Source organism: Phoenix dactylifera, chromosome 8 (assembly GCF_009389715.1).
Source record: "Phoenix dactylifera cultivar Barhee BC4 chromosome 8, palm_55x_up_171113_PBpolish2nd_filt_p, whole genome shotgun sequence".
In the NCBI taxonomy this organism is placed as follows: Eukaryota; Viridiplantae; Streptophyta; class Magnoliopsida; order Arecales; family Arecaceae; genus Phoenix; species Phoenix dactylifera.
The window spans coordinates 16033410-16055004 of NC_052399.1; the positions used below are offsets into that span (position 1 = coordinate 16033410).

General features: G+C 40.0%; 2 protein-coding genes across 2 annotated transcripts; both read right to left on the minus strand.

Moving 5' to 3' along the window:
• Window positions 1-7369: 7369 nt before the first annotated feature.
• LOC103702492 (3-oxoacyl-[acyl-carrier-protein] synthase I, chloroplastic-like) lies at window positions 7370-11847 on the minus strand. Its single transcript, XM_008784945.3, has 8 exons — window positions 11355-11847; window positions 10691-11049; window positions 9762-10193; window positions 8853-9026; window positions 8595-8708; window positions 8047-8148; window positions 7847-7913; window positions 7370-7657 (listed from the first exon to the last, which is right to left on the minus strand). Exons 1-8 carry the CDS (start codon window positions 11518-11520, stop codon window positions 7590-7592), a joined length of 1482 nt encoding a protein of 493 aa, XP_008783167.1. The 5' UTR covers window positions 11521-11847; the 3' UTR covers window positions 7370-7589.
• Window positions 11848-17171: 5324 nt separating this feature from the next.
• LOC103702493 (phytolongin Phyl2.2) lies at window positions 17172-18671 on the minus strand. The gene has a single exon (XM_008784946.3). The coding sequence runs from the start codon at window positions 18388-18390 to the stop codon at window positions 17656-17658; it is 735 nt and encodes a 244-aa protein (XP_008783168.2). The 5' UTR covers window positions 18391-18671; the 3' UTR covers window positions 17172-17655.
• Between the last annotated feature and the right edge of the window lie 2924 nt (window positions 18672-21595).

A 21595-nucleotide genomic window follows, 5' to 3' on the forward strand; every position in this document is an offset into this window, starting at 1 on the left:
AGTTAGCTAACTGATATTCAAAAGATCTCTGCTACAAAGAAGAAAAGAGTAACAATCTTTAGATCACAATTTGTGGATTCCATTCACTAAAATGTTCGACATTCCAATGAGGTTAATCTAGCAACTCCTAATTAGTCGACTCATTTTTAGGTTTGGGGAGAAACACCATCCACTCCTTTTAATTACGGAGCATTGTTATTTGCTAGACCATCTAAGATGGCTTAAGATGACAACAACATGGCCCCATAGGCATGCAACCGGCGCGAGGGAGCAGCCATATGGCCTCACTGGCTCACAAAACTAAATTTCTTTTAGACCAAATCCTTTCCATGTTGCTTTGCAGGATATCATGGAATCTAGGAGAATTATCCTACATTCCTTTGGAATATTTTAGCATAAACGAGTTAGACCTAGTGACCACACCCCCCCGCACACACGCACACACAGAGTCTAGACCCTTTATCGAGTCATGCATTTATTTAATGCATTAGATGGTTGGCATTTGGTGGCAAAAGCTAGTTTATTTGGTAGCTCGGCACCATTTGATACCAAACAGTTTGGTCTGAACTTATAAGACCTTCCTTTGTCGACCTAACATCCTAACCTAATTGTGTACTGCGGCCCACAGTTGGAGATCCAAACTCTCCCCACCCTAACCTCTCCACTCGATCCACCTTCTTCCCACCTTCCTTCGGTGCCACCTCCTCAACAGTATCTTCTTCGTGGGTCCCGTGCAACTTCCAAAGAGGGATTTAAACCGACATGCAAACTCATCTGAAGGCAATCATTGCTCGCTTGGAGCTTAAAAGCCTCCGAAGAAGTGATTTATGTCCACGCACCCAAATCAACTCAATTGCCGAACCATTGGTCGGCTATGAGATGGAGCATTAGAGCCAAATGCTCTCTCTCTCTCTCTCTCTCTCTCTTAGTGGGATCTTGGTCCCCTCGGGCCACGCACCAATTCTGGCCTCTTTCGACCTAATAATGCTCGGCCTCGCTCTTGCCATTGGGTGCGTGTGCGCGTGTTGACATGAAATTGGTCCAAGCCACTAAAGCTAGTCCGGACCGAGCTCGGTAGGACCGGCACGCGTCCGAATATTTTTTTAGGGAAGTAGGATTTGGATCAAAGGCAGTGCGTACTTGAATCTATATCTTGTGAGCTGTTCTTGTTTCTTGGGGCCAGTCCAAATGGGTCGAGTGAATATTCTAGGTATATAATAAAGAAAATTTTATAGAGATTCTTTAGATGACAAATACGTACGGGTAATATATACAATGCGTTTGATGAGGCAGCACTATGGATACAATGTGTATATGGCTAGTTCGAAGCAGGCTCGCATGGTGGCATCAAGGTTTTTCTCTAGATATTTTTAGAATTTTCTTCAGGATGCTAGAATAAATTGGGGCATCGAAGACAAGGAAATACATTTCCTGCGTGATGACAATTAGATTACCGCTATAATTTATTTTAAGGGAAGCTCCTGTACATTTTTCCTAGAGTATAATTTATACAAGTTATTTCTAATTTTTTCTGTCTAAACAAACTTGCAGAGGTTACCAAGAATTGATTTGTTTTCGTTTGTGCCTGCTCATTTCAATTCTTTTCTATATTGCTCCAGCTTTTATCATGGAATATTTTTGTATAAACAGGTAAGAGTGCATGTAGGTCAAATTGGTTTAGGTTCGAGATTAAATCTAGAACAGAATGGATCTAATGGAGTTCTTGATTTCTGAAATTGGAACCAAATCTATTAATGTTGGAACCTAATTCAACCTAACATAATCAAGATTCACTCTGTTCAGGCTGATTCCAAGGTTATCCAAATTTTTAAAATAAGCAAGTAAATTATTAACTTTATATTTAAGAACAATATAATGCCTCAAGCCCCAACAAATATAAAAATAAAATATCATAAAAGATGTTTGATAAAAATAAAAAAATAAAACCCAATAGAAAAGAAACTAATAATTTATATAGAATAGAAACGTATAAAGTTATACAAAATATCTACTAAAAATTATAATTCATAGATAATGGTAAATTCTATATCTATTAACCTAACCAGAAATTTATTTTATACAACCGAAAAAGTCAGTAAAGAAGCTAAAGAGATAAATAAGGGGGAAAGAACTATTGATCACACTAAGATTATTCAAATATTTAAACAACTACGGGATAATATTTAATCAAACCTATCCATCTAAAATACAAAGAGTAAAAGCTAATGAGAAACGGCAATGAAAAAAAATCTCTAATGATACAAGCTCCAATCCAATAAATAGTGCATGTGCGCATGGATTGGGTTAGTCCAGGTCCGGATCGGCTAACCCCGTAATCCAGACCTGGCTTGATCGATGGGGTTATGAACCAAGCCACTGCGATCTAAAACCTAAACCAAATCAACCCAACAAGTTTGGTTCTGTCTAGTTTTTCAGGGCTATCGAAAGTCGAAACCTATATGCATGACTAATAAAAGGTGTATATCCAGTCCTAAGTGCAAGTATTAGTATGTTATTTGGGTCTAACGTATAAATTTCTTTTGCCCTTAGTGGTCCTCAGAAAACCAGGATTTACAGCCTTTCCAGGGAACTTTGGGGAGAGATACGGCATAAATGCTGGACGTCGGTTGGCCGCTTGGATTTTGCCATAAAAGCGGAGTCATCCAATGTTGAGGCTCTTATCGTTCAACTCGTGCACCAGTCCCGGCTAAATCTAGCGACCAACGTCTCTTTCCACTCATCGAGGGGGGTGGGGCCCAGATCTTTTCTCCGGCGGGATCACGGATGAACGGTGAGCCAAGCAACATGCACGCGTGGCTCCTATATTTTTTAAATCCTAAGCTTACTTCTGCCTGCTTATGTGTAAACATGCCCTTAAACATCATTTGATTCACTTCCTGAGAACCCCCACCCTCGGCTACTTTAAGAGCTCGTTTGGTTCGCGGGAAGTATTTTCCCTTCGGGCTCGTTTGGTTCGCGGGAAGCATTTTCCTTCCTAGGAATATGATTCCTGGAAAACAAATTCCTAGGAAGAGGATGCCTAGGAAAGTACTTTTGGCATGTTTGGTTGACCATGGGAAAGTGACAAATTTCTAAGGTGCTTATGTTTGGTTGGCCATCCACTTTCCTAGGAAAGTTATATATAATTCCTATTATGCCCTTAATAAAAATTAGGTTTTTAATGCCTCTTTAATGCTTCTTTAATGCTGAAGGGACCTTTTGGGAAAAAGTAAAAATGGAGTGATTCCCGCCTCATGGGAAAGTAACTTTCCCATGTTTCTTATGGGAAAGACTTTCCCATGAAATGTGGGAAAGACTTTCTAGGAATATGATTCCTGGGAATCAGATTCCTAGGAAGAGGATACCTAGGAAAGCACTTTTGGCATGTTTGGTTAACCATGAGAAAGTGACAAATTTCCAAAGTGCTTATGTTTGGTTGACCATCCACTTTCCTAGGAAAGTTATGTATAATTCCTATTATGCCCTTAATAAAAATTAGGTTTTTAATGCCTTTTTAATGCTTCTTTAATGCTGAAGGGTCTTTTTGGGAAAAAATAAAAAAGGAGTGATTCCCACCTCATGGGAAAGTAACTTTCCCATGTTTCTCATGGGAAAGACTTTCCCATGAAATGTGGGAATCATATTCCCATGGGAATACAACTTTCCCATCTCTCTCCTTTGAAAACTCCAACCAAACAAGAGGCATTTCATTACTTTCCCGTTGACCACACTTTCCCCCCTCCCTTTCCTGCGAACCAAACGAGCCCTAAGGTAAATTCTGATGGCGGTCTATCAACTAGTGGAGAAGGTATGAGTGTTGCCTTTATGATTAGGGACCACGAGTCTAGATTGATTGCGGCGGAAGGGCGGTGAACTTTCGAGTCATCTACTCTGGGGGCGGAACTCAGAGCCGCATAGGAGGGTATTTCCTATGCGAGGCGAGTTCTGGAGGCTCGGTGCATCATCCTGAAAGAGGACTCAGTGCCAATGGTCGATTGGATTCTATAGGAGGGGTTGGGGATTTTTGACCATCCGCTTTTAGAGGACGTCTGACGGCTCCTGCGGGGAGTGTAACATCTTTCAAGCTGTGCATGTGTTTAGGGAGGCGAACAGAGCTGCTGACTGGATCGCCTCCTTTATTGCTCACCATTCTGAAGAGACCTTCTAGTCTTGATGCGTCCCTATCCCTCCAACGTTGTGGAGTATTTTGTCTTTTGATTCAGTTGGCCCTGCCCACACGAGATTAGTGTGAGCTGCCGGTGTACTAAAAAAAAAAAACATTTGATTTGTCCAAGGACCGCTTAAGACTTGAGAAGAGGAAAGAAAATCCCAAGTCACTGCTAACATGCAAGAGATTTCTAAATTATGGGAGTAATGTTCTGGGACTTTCGTTGTGCGCACGCGAACAATTTTCTTACGATGCAGCAAGGGGGTGATTGAGCAGCTCACGAGATTTGTTGCCAGGGTTGGTTAATTACTAAACTGCTAAATTTCAACAATCTAGTTTGTAGTAGAAGATCTCTTGTCTAGAACTTCTAGACAAAAAAAATATATATATACTTATCTTATTCTGTTATCAGATTTTTCTTTTTTTTTTTTTTTTGAAAGAATGAAGGGAGATTCATCTGCGCTATAACCATTCATACTTCAAATTCTTGAAGCTGCATCATTTTTAAGACTCGAAAATAGAATCTTTAGTTGCTTGGTAAAGAAGTATGACCATCAAAGCAGATGCAGTTCGCATTTCCTTGTCAAAGATATCTTTGTTGTCCATCAGTGCTATCACATTTTTTAATCACGAGCAAGTAGTGAATTATTATGCATGAATTGAAGGCAAATAACAAACATAAATGCCACGTAATTTTTTTTTTTAAAAAAAGAAAACATACTTCTGGGCTAAGTATTTATCATCTTATTTCATATTCACTGTACGAAAAATTTGAGGTTTGACTCCAATATTTCATGCCACCAACCTATATCCTGTACTCAATGGGGTTGGAGTTAGAGACCCTATCCCAGATTTGTAATTGCAATAGGGCCAGCATGATTCAATCCTACATTGTCCTTCATGCTCCAACTTGGGATAAATTAACTATGTAATTAAGTAGTCATTGTGTAGTTGACATTCAACACAAACCAAGTGATAATAATCATCAAATGTGCCGAAAGTTATAATCAATATTTCGCGAGATTTTTTTTTTTTTTGGTCGAGAGATAATTTATCCTTCATATGTTGAAATAATCAAAGAAGTAGATTCTTGTGTGGTGCGCATGCTCATGAACAGTGTACGAAGCACTTTGAGCTCATGCGGCCCATCATCATGGGTTTAATAAGAGGACCAATCAGCTTGTGGAGAGAACTTGTAATTATAGGTTGAAACTCCTAATGGGGCATATAAGCCACATGAGTCTACTACTAGCATTTGAATCTATCACCATTAAAAAATGGCTGAAGCATTCTGGATTGCTGTACTTGTACGTCGGCGACGAAAGATCCATCTGGACACCACACTCCCCTGTTGCTTTGTGCTTTAGCATAAAGTGAGTTCATAATTTTCTATTAGGGAAAAGCCTTCTTCCTTCCATACTCGTTTTATGATCCTTCTCTAATTTGGCTTATAGAGCCGCTTAACATTACATGTCTCGAAAGGTCATCGTTAAGAGGCATGACCAAAGAAGAGAAGGAGATGCGGCAAATTGATTTGTGCAATCCATGTCGCAGCATCTTACAGCTATCACTAGCTATATTTGCATCGACATTTATCTTGGTGAAGCACCTAACACTAGCGGTAGTATAGAAATAGTCCAGATGTAGGGAATATTGTGGGGAGAGCAATATGCGCATAATGTCTTAGGTCTCCCCTAAACATATTCCTTTGCCTAATTAACCTCAAAATTAAATGAGTTAAACCGGTGAAAACCAACTTAAAATGAATATCGAATCATGAATTGTTAATGTTGCAGTATATTTCAATAGTGATATCCCGCCCCGACTTGAACCTAGATTTCATTTAGAACCTTCGATTGTATCGTTATTCTCATTTCTGTTTCAACCTTTGTTTATACCTCCACCTTGACATTAGACCTAGTTCATATTCTAGTTCTAGTCATGGTCTTTACTAGTTATAATAGACCATCACTATAGATGATAACAGAGTATATCTAAATCAATCCAAAAAAAATCTATGTTCTCTGATTGTTATCATTAAGAATAACAAGGGAAGAATTGCTAGTTATTCCAAAGAAATGATGTGAGAATTATTCGGGTCAAACGACATGGTAAGCACCTCTCCCATGCGTTTGAACCCAAAATCTCCTCCAATCAGAGCGGTGCAACCACCAGGCCACGGTCCATTTAAAATCTAGTTGATTTATAGTTCAAAGCCCAACAGTAAATCAAAAGCTAATTTGAAGTATACTCCATGGTTATTGATCCTGCGTCAAGCCAAATCCAATTGCTATGCCGAGATTTTAAGTTTCACCGGTTCCTGCAGTCAAACAATCTCAAAATCCCAAGTTCAATTGACATGAGCTGAGTCTTAGACCTTACCTTATTAAGAGGAGAAACCAAAATGTGGAGTGAAGTCATCGTCAATGTTCTACTCTCTGACTTCGAGCTCAACTTTAATTAGATCGAATTGAAGCTTAACTTTGATTTCGATGTAAATTATGATTCAAAATGACTTAGATTGCAAAATTCGTCTTAGCCACAGCTACTTTATAGATCATGGTATGAGCACAAATTTTTGTATGATGGGCAACCCTTATCTCCAGTTTTAACTTCTTGATTAGTATTTTTATTGCCCAGAAGAGCGATCTCGGCCGTTAAATTAGAAATGGGGGCCACCATGTCCATCATGTTCATTAGATATGACTGTCCATCAAGTTAGGAGCCATCAAGTGCTTAAGAAAAAAGAAGAGGAAGAAAAAAAAAAGAAGAAGCAAGTCTAGCCTTTCGACTGTGCCCCGTATATCAAGTCAAGGGAGAGGTTTTCACTGTTTGGGCCACAGCTGGGCCGGGCCAATCCAACTGGCTAAAGTCTATCAATTCCTCCATGGACATGGATCACGCCAGTATATCCTGCTGAAAGTTTTTAGGGAGGGAGTCAATGATGTACTTTAGACTTTTTCTTAAAAGCTATATATTAGGCTTAACACTCCCCTCACGTATTGCTTGGATCACGCCCATGAAGACAAAAATTGAAAAATTGAAGCCAAATAATTAAATAAATATTAGGTTTGAAGGAATTTGTCCAATAATACTATGTTAAACTATTGACTTGCAGTGGTTAATTAAGACACTTGCTACGTGCCAATGCTATGCTTCTCATTGAAAAAGAAAAAGGAGGGGGCAGAAAAGAAAAGATGATTAGAAAAGAATTGCTCAACAATTTTATTCAGGATTGAGAGATGAAACACGCTAATGTCAGTTCATATTAATGGGGAAATACAGGACATGCAGAACGAGCAACAAGCTCAAAATGCTCATCAAAATATATTTTGATCTGATAAGCGTTCTGCAACCGGCATTAGAGAATAACTGGAAACATCTCGTAGATGGGACCAGAAGAAACAGCTCCTCTTGGTGCTTACGGCATGAAGGGAGCAAAAACAACCACAGAATTATGACCCCCGAAACCAAACGAATTAGAGATGGCTGCCAAAAAAGAAGCAGAAGGTTAGAATGATCCGTAGAGAGAGTAAACTTGCACAGGAATATCCGAATTCATGCAGGGGCGCACAGAAGTCGATGAATGGAAGCTAGAAACACATTGGTTTGTGAGCAAACAGCACTTATATGCCAAGATGCATCATTTTAGGAACATATACTGAGGTGCAAACTTACCGACATTAACTTCATGCTTCTTCTTTACGTTGGGGACGGTGTCAATGGTGACATCAGGCTCCAAGTTCTACATCAAACAAAGACAGAGGCATCAAGCAATGTTATATCATAATTAACATATCAAGCAATATCATAATTAGTAACAACTGGAAGGAACAGCCTATGGCAATTGGTGAGAATTTTTGATATGAAGCTTGTACATTTTGGTTGATAGTTGGATGCAGCCAGCCTGTTGTGATAGCTTTGATGGTTGCAATTGCTTCTAGTCCACCAGCAGCTCCAAGGCAATGCCCAATCATCGACTGCAGTAGCACGAGATACAGGTAGAGCCTCGAAGTCATAATTACATAAGTCAATGTAAAAATCTAATGAACTATTGAGCTAATATTATACGCAAGTCAAGGATGAGAATTTAATCGCTTTTCATTGCTATGTGATCCTTTCATTTAATATAGTTTGATGTGATAAGACAATAAAAGGAAGGATGTGGAGTATATGAGAACAAAGCAGTAAAAAGCTGAAGTATTTCACACTAAAATTGATAGCCTCCCCCAGATCTGTACTATGATAATTACTAAAATAAAGAATGCAGCAATAATTTTGGGCATATTATTTATGGAGACTATTTTAGGAATATAAAGATGGCAAATAATCTATCCCATATTCCAGATGGACTTGCATAACTTCTAATGCAGGCTTGCAGCTTGAATCTATCCTACAAATTTGTACATGAGCAGTGGAGGCTTGCCTTTGTTCCATTCATTTTCATTTCAGATGTGTCTTTGAAAACCTTCTTGATGGCATTTACTTCTGCTAAATCTCCAGCAAGTGTTGATGTTGCATGAGCATTGACATAATTCACCTGAAGTATTTTGTTGTTTGCATATCCATCAGAATTTGAAAAGATAATAAGATGTCGTCCAGAATTAACTGATTGATCATGAAAGCAGTGCTAGAAGATGATATCTGCAAAATGGTCGCATATGGTTGTTTAGAGTATGATGACCTCCTCAGTGGAGACTCCTGCATCTTCCAAGCTCTTGACAATGCAAGAAGAGACCCCAAGTCCATCGGAACGAGGATCGGTCATGTGATGCGCATCGCAGGTTATGGCGCCTCCAAGATACTCTGCAACTATAGTCGCGCCCCTCTTTCTTGCATGCTCCAAACTCTCCATAATCTGTCATGAAAATTAAAGTAATTAAGGTCACCGTTGCACATAAATGGTCGGTTTAGGGCAGCTTGTGCACGCAGCGGAGCAATCTGTACACATCTCAAAAATATACATAAAGTAGCCAAAATGATTTGAAGTGCTGAGAGCATATCCCTAGCGTATCGGCGGGTACTAATTCTCTGGAAATTTGTACTAGATTTATGAAACAATCGACCAATTTGTTTCTGCTTATCGAACAAGCTAGAGTAGTGGCATTATCACTACTTGCACATTTCAGCATACTTAACTGCGTAAAAGCTTAAATTATCAAGTTCCCTCCATTCTTGACTTTCCCAAATGCTAAGTTCTGACAAACAATCAGTTTTATCTTTTCAAATATATATAAGATGCAGCCCTCCTATGATGGAAGAATTCCATACATCCAACTGCAAAGGCTAAGATACACTCAGACTTGGGAGATTTTAAATAAATATCTGATACTAAGCATTCTGTGTGTATGATAAGGTCCACCATTAGATAGCCATGCATCATACCTGAAAATTCATGTGGTGTCATGTGAAAGGCTAGATGTTAGAAAACAAAGAAACATGAACTAACAATCATCTCGTAGATATGAATGCTGCTAAATAAATGTGAGACGGATGATCGAAATAATCTTCAGCAACTTTATTCCCTCCTTGAGAATAGGATTTGGGAAATGGAGCTATCAAAAAACAAAAAAATATAAGAGGATGGACTTACGAGGACGCCAGATCCCTCCCCCATGACGAAACCATCTCGGCTTCTGTCCCAAGGCCTGGAAGCTTTCTCTGGCTCGTCATTTCTTTGTGACAGTGCCCTGCATGCGATGAATCCGCCAACTCCAGTAGGCAGGATGGCAGCCTCTGTTCCTCCAACAACCATGATGTCGGCTTCACCTCTCCTTATGTGATTGGCAGCAGCATAAAAGCAGTAGTTTGCAGTCGCACATGCCGTGGAAATGGAGTAGTTCGGTCCCATCAAACCTGTGTCTATAGCCAACAACGCCGATCCCATGTTCGTGATGGAGTAAGGAATGAAGAAAGGAGTGATTTTATTGTAACCCTTTTGGATCAGAGCCTCAACTCCTTTGCTGAAAGCCGTTAAACCACCCATGCCTGACCCTACCAGCACTCCAATTCTCGACCTGTCCATCTGCATGCAACATGAAAGGGGGCAAGAGGCTGTGAATCGAATACGATTTATTTTTTTTCACAACTTCTTTCGGAGGATTCGCCATCTTTACATGCAAGAAGTGAGAGAAAAGACACTGCTGCCAAACTTAAAAGTGGTAATTTTCTCATCCAGACTTCTTACATTCCAGAGTCCAGACTCTAGTTATGATTCAGCCTGGGAAATGCGGATCTTTCTGTCGCATGTAAAAGGTAAATAATTTCTTATCTTTAATGGATGACTTATCTAATTTCTTAGAAATTCTACAAAGGAGTAGTCTGTCAGAGGATTGCGCGACACAAAAACGAAAAAGAAAAAAACGACTGCGCAAACATAATCATTTTTGCGTCAGCACTACTACTGAGCTTTACCTTGTCTTTGTGGAAATATCAACTAAAAGAAAGAGAGAGAGAGAGAGAGAGAGAGAGAGAGCATTTGATTCGTCTCCAAATTTAGTTTTTCAACAGGATTCTACTCACAGATTGCAGGACTTCTGGTCCAAGGTTAGCATCGTCAAGAGCTCTTTTGCCAGCAACTAGGCAATATCTCCAGCAGTCATCGAGCCGGCGATCGTTCTTCCCATCAATGTAGCCTTTCGAGGAGAAGTCTCGGATCTGTCCACCAAATCGTACAGAGTAAGAAGAAGCATCAAATCGGTCGATCAGGCTGATCCCGCTCTGTCCTTCCAAGAGCTTGCTGTAAAACGTATCAGCGTCGCTCCCAAACACCGATACTAGGCCCATCCCAGTCACCACTATCCTTTTCTTGGGATCCTTCTCTCGCGTTGGAGCGGCAACGGTCGGGGAAGCCACTGCTCTTATCCTTCGAGATTTAAGAGCTTGGGAGAGATAAGAAAATAAAAATTCCGCAATCAAAAATCAAACAAACGATTCAAGGCTAATTGCATTAGCTTTTGAAATGCAGAAAAGAAAAAACCATCAAAAACCACAAGCGAAACAAGAGGTTTCTGCCATCGATCGTTACTATAACTGTGGGCAAGTTGGTTATCGACTCCATTCGATTGCAAGGATATCAGATGCTTCCATGAGATAGTTTATAAGCTTAGAAGCATCTTCCGACCAATCCATATAAAACATTCTATATCAAGACCCTGAAAGAAGAGGGAGAGTGGGAAGGACTCACATGGCGGAAAAGGAGAGGACCCATTTGGCTTCCTCACAGCACAGGAAGCCATCTGCTTGCTCCCCAACAAAGGCCTTAGGCCACTATACTGCTTGAGAGGAGAGGAGGCTTCGCCCATCACCCCCAACTCTTTTCCCCCGACCACCATACTAGCACTCGCGGCCATTTCTTGTCCTCGCTCTGTTTCTCTCTCTGGAGTCTGGAGAGGTGTGGAGAGGGGGAGAGAGCAGGATATAAGCGAGAGAGAGGAGAAGAGAAGAGAAGGGGATGGAGTTTTCAAGGAGACTCCATTGTTTTGAACTTCCAACTTCGGCTTTGGAGACTCCGCTGCCTCGCCAGCCAACAAAGAGGAGCACGAAATAGTTTCCAACGTTCTGGAAGTCGGCAACGATTACCACGACACGGTTGCCTTGCCTCCCCTTTTCTCTTGGAAATGAAGGCACGTCTCAGCTTTTTATACGTTCAAATTTGCTGTTGTGTGTAATAAATAATAGGAAGGGCAGCAGCTTCTCTCGGTCCGCTCTCTCCCTCGCTTTAACCGTTTTCGTCCGAACAACTACCCACCGTCGTCATGTTTTCCTTTCCCCCACCTATTTCCAGCGTTAAATGTGTGAAAAATTTTAGGGGAATCCTTCACACAAATTAATAATAACATAGACTATATATGGGAGCTAGTCACCATTTCTTGATCATGTCTCAGAAGTTAGATTCAAAGAGAGGCTGGTCTGAGGTTCGACCGATTGGATTTGGTTTGAAAGAATGGGTGTGGAGTGTTTTGGGACAAGGAAATTTAGCCATCGAAGTATCTAAGTAAACATTGAGCTTGGTGTGAAACACGAAACAGATTGGCAGCATTTTTAGAGCAATGAAGCTTGACATTAAGGATCAATTAAAACGCCAGCCTGCTGGCCCCATTTTATGTCTGCAATTAAATGAGCTGGCGACTGCTGCTGTGTCACTCGAGATTGGAGAGTATCCAAGATTTCGTTTGAATGGCAAAAGTTACATTAATCCAAGCCAAATAAGATTATCTTGATGAAATTTGAAATGTTTCAACCAAGCCAAATCAAAGAAGGTCATGAATCAAAATAATGCACAACTTCGCATATCTAAGAATAAATGCCAATAGCATTAGAGTTTTCTCATATCGTCGTCTAAAGCACCAGCATGGCACATCGTGGTAAGGGATGATGCCTAAGCAATTGATGGCTGAAGAGAATAACACTGGCTGAATCTTATGGATGAAGTTGGCTCGAATCCAACGATCGTCAAACTTTGAACGAAGCTAGTTCAGTGTTCAATTATACTAAAAATAAGACACTTCCATCATGCATAATACTAAATGTTCGTCTTGTTTGGACCTTCTCATAAAGTTTGAATTTCACTTCTGCTGCTGCACAAGGATAGAATACTCTTTATATATATATATATATATATATATATATATATATATATATATATATATATAAAGAGGGAGGCAAAGCCACCCTGCCTTTATTAGAAAATGAGAGTTTACATAAACTATTTATTAAAAAAATGCAAGAAAGAAAAACACAAAAAAATAATAAAAATCTTTTACAAAGAATAGTGGTCTGTAAATAGACCTATTAAACTATTCAACAAGCTGAACAATCTCATAAATGATTTAAATAATCTCTGTATTTTCAATGCGCAACTGTATAAGCTTTGTATCATGATGTGATAGAATACTCAGAATAATCTATTCTGATATTTAAAAGAATATTTTGAAAATGATTATGGAAGGGTGGGGATAAGAACAAATAAATAGGATGGAATTATGGAAATTCAGGTTTGCAGAAGATGATGCATGGGACAAATCTTATACCATTGGGAGAGTGTGATTCTTTTGAATTCAATATCATCTTGTAATACCCATTTATGTTTAATTATGTCACTCCTTATAGGTGAAAAGTTTGATGTATGAGAGCAACCTTCCATGGAGGGTGAGATCTCTTTAGCAACTTTCCGTAATTTTATCTCATCAAATAGCAGTTGGTTACGGGGCTTTTTTCATATGTTCAAGTATGCTCACTTTGGTACTTCTCCTAAGAGTTAATGTGATGGTTGATGGTGTTGCTGCCAGGCTAACACTGTAGACCCGAATGATATTTTGTGGGTAAGAAAGAGTGTATTTCTTATGTAATTTATCGTATAGTATTAAAAGATTGACCAACATTGCGGTGGCATTGTCCAAGTAGAAGGGTAAGCTGGTTTCCAAGAACCAAGTAGAAAATTGAAGGGCTAACCTTTGCAGAAATCATTGATGCCTTTGTGGGTGGATTCTTTATGATTCATATAATGTTGTTTACCCACTTGCCAGATTAAAATCTCTGGAATCTGTTTGTTAATTTGAAACAAAAGGATCTTCCTGTGAATATTTAAAAGCACAATGATATAACTTTTCAAAGCTCAAATCAGAATCCAAACATCTTCGAGTAGAATTAGGAACATTACTGCCTCCTGGCTAACAACTGATGGAGTTTCAAGTTGATCTAATTTCTTTCTTAGTTTATCACCTTCTTCTGATGGTAGTATTGCATCTAAAACTTCTATTGGGTTCAAGGTTTGAACCTGTGAAAAAACCTAGATATACTAGAAATGGCCCTTTACAAAAGAATGCACTCAATGTTTGGGAACCCTCGTTCCCGATGTTTCCTGAAACAAACTCTGAGCCATACCCACCAAGCCTAGCTCAAAACCACTTGAACTTCCCAACATTTCAAAGCCATAAGAAACAAGAATTTTCGAGGAAACTAGCATGTAGGCACCTGCAAGGGAGGAGACAAACAGGGCAAGAGATAAGAGTGCAATCCATTCAGATTTCAAATCAAAGGGTCCAATCCATAGGACTCAAATTATAGAAAAAAAAATAAGTACAGTCTGTTTCCATGTTTTATGAAAGATGTCCATTTGATTGGAAAAGAGAGTGAGAGAGACATAGCGCATCTGGTAATTAATGCAGCGTAGAAAGTTGGGGAATTAATATATTAAGATAGGCAGCATAATAAATCCTTAAAAATTACAATCTGTGGGCACCACCAGCATCAGATGTTCGGAGTTCACCATTAGTAGCTAGTGCTTATAACCTGGTTTTTTTAATATGATAGCTAAAGCTTTGTCGTTTTCTATCCTCTGAAATTATCGAAGCCATCTTCCTTTTGCTAGCTATGCCTACCACTAATAAAGCAAAAGGGCTGGATATTCCAAATGTAACCATATGGAAACCATACGAGTTCGAAACATTTATTATAGCATCCCAATCTCAGTGCAAAATTTATATTAGAACGCTCTAAAGATCTTGAACTTGAATATGTGGCTTATCAAAAATTACAACAAGTTTTGGTGTCAGCTTTATGACCTCGCTTTCATATTCTAGATCTGTTCTCCAAAATTGTTAGCGTATATGATTGTTTCTCATTTTTAACATCCAAGTCGTGCCGCTAAAGGCCTGTTTGGTTTGGCATAAGTGGGCCGAGCGGGAGCCCACTTCATTGAGGTTCCTTCAGGTCCTCCTGGGCTGAAACCACTTTCTGCCTTTGATCTCTTCAATGAGACCAGGCAGGAATTCAGTTCAGCTCCACTTTGGAGGCCAACAAACATCTTAAGTGGGCTCACCTGGTCCGAATTGAGTTCAGATGCCTAATTAGAGCACCAAGCAGGATATATACACAATATATAGAGTTATAAAGTAGTCCTCTATAACACACACACACACACACACACACACACACACACACACACATATATATATAGTGCTCCTTGAATGCTCCCTTACGATGTATTTTGCACGACATTCTACTGTAGCAATTACTGTGGCTTAGAATTGATATCAAAGCCATGTGTTCCTTCATGCAGGGGACGTAATATACCACCAGGCTGTATTAGCAATATGAAACAAATCGAGTCAGGAAAACACCGCAGGTATCTTATTAGAGGACATATTTTGAGTTTCTCAGAATAGATCAGTTACCGGCTTGAATAAGACAATTACATTAGTGCTACTATTTCATACTCGCTCGATGATGTCATCCTTCATTTAACTGGATATTATATGTTATACATTAAGAAAATAAACACAGAAGATACTTTATGGTAGAGTTTCATGATTGCAGCACAACATAACCTCAAGTTGCAGCGGCTGCAGTCTTAACAATTTGGAATATGGCGGGCATTCAATGAGCATAATTATTAAGCAATTTGAGAACAGAAATTTGAAGAATATTTCAGGAATTCGTTGATTATAAATCATTTATTAAGTTGAAAAAGTTTTTTTCCTAATGCACAGGTTTTTGGTATAAAGCATACAGAACAGCAATTTTTGCTGACCTTACTGGACATTAGCGGAAACTTTGGTTCCAATATAGACTTAAGTCTGCTCCTTCAGATATGAATGGATCAAATTTAATAAAAACAGAGGCTGTTCGAACCAAGAGAGCAGCCAAAGCAATGTGAAATTTCTATGGCTACAATATCCTAAAAGGCTTCCAATGTTGCGACAATAGGATAAACCAACTTTCTAATGCCATTTCTTCTTGTTCCTCTTCTTCTTCTTTTTGCATGGATGGACGTCCATCCATCACAATAAACAATGGAAAAGATGCATCATGAGCATTTCATATCTTATGCATTTGCATAACCTAATATGGCCATTGAAATCTTTAAAATACCCAAGAAAACAAGTCACCTTTATGCAGTTATTATTGCAAATATACATCATAAACCTGTTTAAAGTAATAAGAGAGAAACCTCCATATATGAAACAGCATCAACAATAGATACGAGGTCCAGCAATATCTCCAGATTTTATAACATGTCCGATCTAAAACAACTGAAGATGATAGACATGATTTTCTCAAATCATACGTGCCCTAAATCTTTTCCCTACTGTATTTAAGAAACAGGTGCAGCACGTACATTCTGTCTCATGAAAGCACATATAGTTTCAGATTTAACAATCATAAAATAATTTGCACATACCTGATACCTGTCTCATGCATGTACACCAAATTCAATATAATGAGTTATGGTCTCCCTTCTTATACCACTATCGTGTTTTAACATCATTTTGATGCCACTCCTGGACTTCTCCTCTGAATTAATTGAAATTTCTGAATGGAGCTAGAACACTTAATTCTCTTCTGTTTGTGATCATTAAATGAATCCAACCCTGTTCACTTCGACATGGAAGGAGGCCAAAATGCTCATGGAAGTATTACCCATTGGAAAAGGACACAAGCTGACAAGAAGTGAAGCAACGGATCTAAAAGCATAAAATAAGATACTGATTTCCCAGGTTACTATAAATGCAGATGGTTACTGAAAATTCTATGCCAATCTATAGATGACAAGTACTGCAGAATCACTATCACGAGAAGCCAATGATGTGAAATCTGGAGTGAAGAAAAAATTAATTACAGAAGAGCTTCCCAAAGATCTAAACTGCTCATCAATCAATATTGATTTCCCAAGTAAGTTAGCCATTCTCCTCTGAAGAAGATAGAATTTTAATTGTCTGCTAAAATCAAAATATTTCACAACATTATTGAATATTGCATGATCGACAATCACGGATAAATATTTATGCTCAACATGAGAAAGAACAACTTGCTGATATCAGATTCACATGACAATAAAACAACCCAATGTTTTTAGCACAAGCATTCCCCCTTAGTTCTTCTGGTTGCATGCTCACAGATAAATATATCTCCCCTCGCTTAAAAGCCATTATAGTCAATCGCATGACATTATACTCAACATGAGAAAGAACAATTTGCCGATATCAGATTCACATGACAATAAAACAACCCAATGTTTTTAGCACAAGCATTCCCCCTTCGTTCTTTTGGTTGATTGCATGTTGTATGCCCACATGTATGCTACAATAACCAAAAGCCTAACATGGATAAATTCATCAAAACCCAGGCAGATGAGAAACTAGCAATACACACTCTTCAAGAATCTATAATTTACATAAAAAACTCTAACCGATCACACCAATCACATTCTCAGATTGCATCAATTAATTAGCAAATCACCACCATGACTTGCAGAAGCAGAACCTTGTAAAACAAATCTTGGCAGATTCACAAATATATGTATACATGCACAAACCACGTAATGCAATCCAAAGGGGGAGAAAATTTAAGGATTTGCTGAATGCCATTCAAGCTCACATCACCAAAATTCAGTGCCGCAATAAGGAGATTCGGTTTAATCAGTTACCTCCCTCCTCGTACACCGTGGAAATTTCGAGCATGGAAGCTTGAGATGAAAGCCTTTCTCAGCTGCCAATGCAGTGGAAGCCCCTGCACACCGATAGCCAAATTCCAAACAGTAGACTACAGAGTGCCAGATCGATGAGGACTACTGTCCGAACGTGCTGCCCCCAAAACCCCTGGACCGTTTTCGTTCTTGGATCGGCATCTGCCGCCGATATCTCTATCCTGCTCTCAGCCTCGGAATCAAAAGAACCGATGCGGCTGATGCTATCCTCCTCGGTGGTCGCATTGCTCTTCTTCTTCTTCTTCCTTGTTTCCTTCCGCGTCTCTTGCTCGCTCTCCGATCCGCCGGCCGCCGGTGGAGGGGGATCCGCCGGCGGCGGCTGCGGAGGCGGAGGCTTGTCCGCTTGGAAGGAGAGCGGGAGCACGAGGCGGCGGAGCTCCGGGAGGAGCTCCCTCTGGAGGCAGAGGGGGGAGGGGCGATCATGGGCGCCGCCAATGGCAATGGCGGAGGAGGCGAAGAAGGCGTCGCGGAGGCGGCGGAGGAACAGGAGGACCTGAGGCTTGCCGAGGGACTCGCCGGCGATGGCAAAGAAGATGAGGGGGTCCTCCATGAGAAAGGCGTAGATCCGGCCGCCGGCGGTATGGGAGTAGAGGCGGTGGAAGCGAGGGGCGGCCGCCAGGCACTGGGCGGCGAGATCGCCGGCAGCGGCGGAGCTGATCTCTGCAAGCACCGTAGGGCCCTTGGCGACGCAAGCGTAGAGGATGATGGGGTTGTCGTTGGGATCGGAAATCATCCGATTGGAGAGCCGCAAGAAGTTGCCGATTCCGGTCAGTATATTCTCAAACCTTATCTTAGCAAAAGAAGAAAAAAAAAATAGCGACGGAGAATGATAATCTTCCTAGCAAAGAAGACGTTGCGGGAGAGAGGCGTTAAGATCTTCCATTTTGATGAGTAATGATCGCTGAACTTTGTTATTTGTTCTTTTTTTTAAAAAAAAAAATCAGATACATCCCTCATTGGGCTATTTACGTTTAGATCCAGCTGCCAATCTCGTTACAAAACATCTTTCACGTAAGGTTAGCCTAATAACTAAACTAGTCAAATCACAGAAATACTCTTCCCACTAACTTTGAAGAAACTTATTTTGAGATCTACATAGATAAATGAATAACAAAGAAGGGAGCTCTTTCAGATCTATGGAGACAGATGTTTGGTAAAAGATAAAGTATCTCAAGATCTATATAGGTAGGTAGATGATAGAGGACGGAGCGCTTTAAAATATGTGCAGCAGATGGATGATAGAGAATGGAGCGCTTTGAGATCTGTGCAACAGATGGATGATAGAGGATGAAGCGCTTTGAGATATGTGCAGGTGGATGGATAATAGGGAGATTGAGTGTTTTACGATCTATGTAGGCATGGTATGATAAAGGATGAAGCACTTTGAGATTTGTGCAAGTGAACGAATGGCGGAGGATAAAATGTTTAGAGATATCTATAGACAAATAAATGATAGAAGACGGAGCACTTTGGAATCTAATGCAAACAGATAAATGACAAAGCATGGTATACTTTGCAATTTGTGCAGGCGAATGGATGATAGAGAATGGAGTGTTTTGGATTTGTGCAAATAGGCGATGGAGAATGAACCGCTTTGAGATATGTGCAAGTGAATGAATAATAAAGAATGGAGTGTTTTATGATATGTGTAGATGGATGGATGATAGAGGATAGAGCACTTTAAAATCTATACATATGGATGAATGACAGAGAATAAAGAGCATTGAGATATGCGCAAATAGATATACGATATAAGATAGAGTACTTTGAGATCTATACAAGTGGATGAATGATAGAGAACATAGTGCTTTAAGACCCATGTAAATAGATGAATGAGAGAGCATGGAGCGTTTTGAGATCTGTGTAGATGGATGGATGATTGGGGATGAAAGCTTTAAGATCTATATAAGCGGATGAATGATAAAGGATAGGGGTGTTTTAAGATTTGTACAAGCAAACAATTGATAGAGGATGGAATGCTTTGAGATTTATGCAAGCAAATAGTTGACATATGGAATGATTCTATGCAGGTATGAATGATAAAGGGTGAAGCACTTTGAGATATGTGCACATGAATGGATGACATGATGGAGCGCTTTAAAATCTACGCAGGCAATTGAATGAGAAAGGATGGGGCACTTTAATATCTGTGTAACTGAATGAATCATAGAGGATAGAATGCTTTGATATCGCATGAAAGCCACGATCCCAGCCTCTTTGAATCAAAATATTTTAAGCTTTTTCTTGCTCCATTAACGGTTTAAGGATCCAGATAGACGACTGGGCCATATTACAATGAAAATAAAATTTTGATGGCTAATTGAAACCTTTTAAACTTTTAGGATCTAAATATAACTGATCCAAACTTGAAGTGGTGTCTTTGTAGTAATTTTTTAATTTGTTTGTTTATTAGTAAATAGAGCTATTCAGGCCCTTGCATTGCAGGTGAGCAAGTGTAATTCCTGTGAGGATGCCCTTGTCCGAATAATATTTTTTTATATTATTTATATAATTGGATAAATATGCTATCATGGTTAATCGATAAGCTGTTCATGTTTCTTTCCATGAGAAAAGAAGAAAGGAAAGCCCAAGCAAGCTGGATGTATTTAGCAACATATCGATGTAATGTATTTATGAAAAATACTTTCCGAGCCTCAGAGAGGTGAAGATGGTGGGACATTATAACCAACAGCAAGGCATCACCACACTGGTATAAAAAATCACTCGCTGTTCATCACATGCAAGTTTTTTTTCCCCTTTCGAAGAAAATTGTAAGTACGTTGATGTAAGGAATAAAAAAGTTCATGGATATATCGTCGAAAGAATTAAGGAGCGAATTCGAGTTAAGGTAATATAGCCCACTTAAGCTCCCACCAAAGCACCCTCTTTATGTCCTAATCTACATATTTGTGCAATTATTGCTACTCGATGAGCCCCATACTATGTGGGTGGCGTCTCAATTAACATGGCATAGAACCTATAATATACGGACGGATGTGGTTGGCAAACTATATAGCCGGTTCGATCCTAAGGTACAGAGGATTTGAATAAGTCAAATATGGTAAGAGATCTAGTAATATCAAGTTGGCACCCTGATCACTAGAATTGGATCCGACGCCCATTCGAGTTTCAAATAAGAGCACCAGATCCACTTCCAAGAAAATATCGGGCTGCCAATACACATTACTGGAAAAAATATTGGACACATGGTCCTCGGTCAGGCCTTCTCTCTTTTTGATTCCGAACATAAGCCGAGGAGGATGACCTTGGCCCTGACCGAGCAGCTGTCTAGCCGAAGTGAGTGACCTTGGCCTTGGTTGAGGAGCTGATTAGCTGAGAAGCCACCAACCGAAGAGAACAATCAGCACGTCCTGATAAGAACTAATAATCCTAACAACCGACAATTCTAGCGGCCTGCAGTCGCAGTAGCACTATGGCTTGTGCCCCATCAGCGTTGTCCACCGCTTACGTGAATTGGCACCCACGCCTCGACCCTTCTATCGGTTGTTGTAGGGTCGTTACCTGACCATCATTGCACGCCAAGTCAGGCCAATAACGACAAAATGGGGACAGGCCAATAACGACAAAATGGGGATAGGCCAATAACGACAAAATGGGGACAGGCTAGAGGACCTCAGGTATGTATGTAATATTACTCATGGAGTCTACACTCTGCTGTCCTTCCACACTGCTCCCCCTCGATTCTGACTTAGGCATGAAGGATTTCCATCAGAAACTCTTCGGCAAGCGGACTTTTTGCAGGCCACGAAAGGAGGAGATCCATCCTCTGCACCTCAGCCAACCTACTCAGCTCGTCTCCAGCCAACCTCAGCGTTATCCGAGCTGCGTTCCGACCTTAGCCCAGTTTCGGCAGCAATACACATAATTCTGTATTAACCTAATTTAGGATTAGGGTCGAGGTATTCATCAAATCTCCA

What these genes read in the sequence shown, in the direction of transcription:
- LOC103702492 (XM_008784945.3), bottom strand. Translation starts at nt 11,520, where the DNA reads ATGGCCGCGAGTGCTAGTATGGTGGTCGGGGGAAAAGAGTTGGGGGTG. An exon ending in ATCCAACTATCAACCAAAAT is followed by an intron (nt 7,914 to 8,046) that starts GTACAAGCTTCA and finishes TGTTTGATGTAG; the next exon opens with AACTTGGAGCCTGATGTCAC. An exon ending in GAAGCATGAAGTTAATGTCG is followed by an intron (nt 7,658 to 7,846) that starts GTAAGTTTGCAC and finishes CTTTTTTGGCAG; the next exon opens with CCATCTCTAATTCGTTTGGT.
- LOC103702493 (XM_008784946.3), bottom strand. Translation starts at nt 18,390, where the DNA reads ATGATTTCCGATCCCAACGACAACCCCATCATCCTCTACGCTTGCGTC.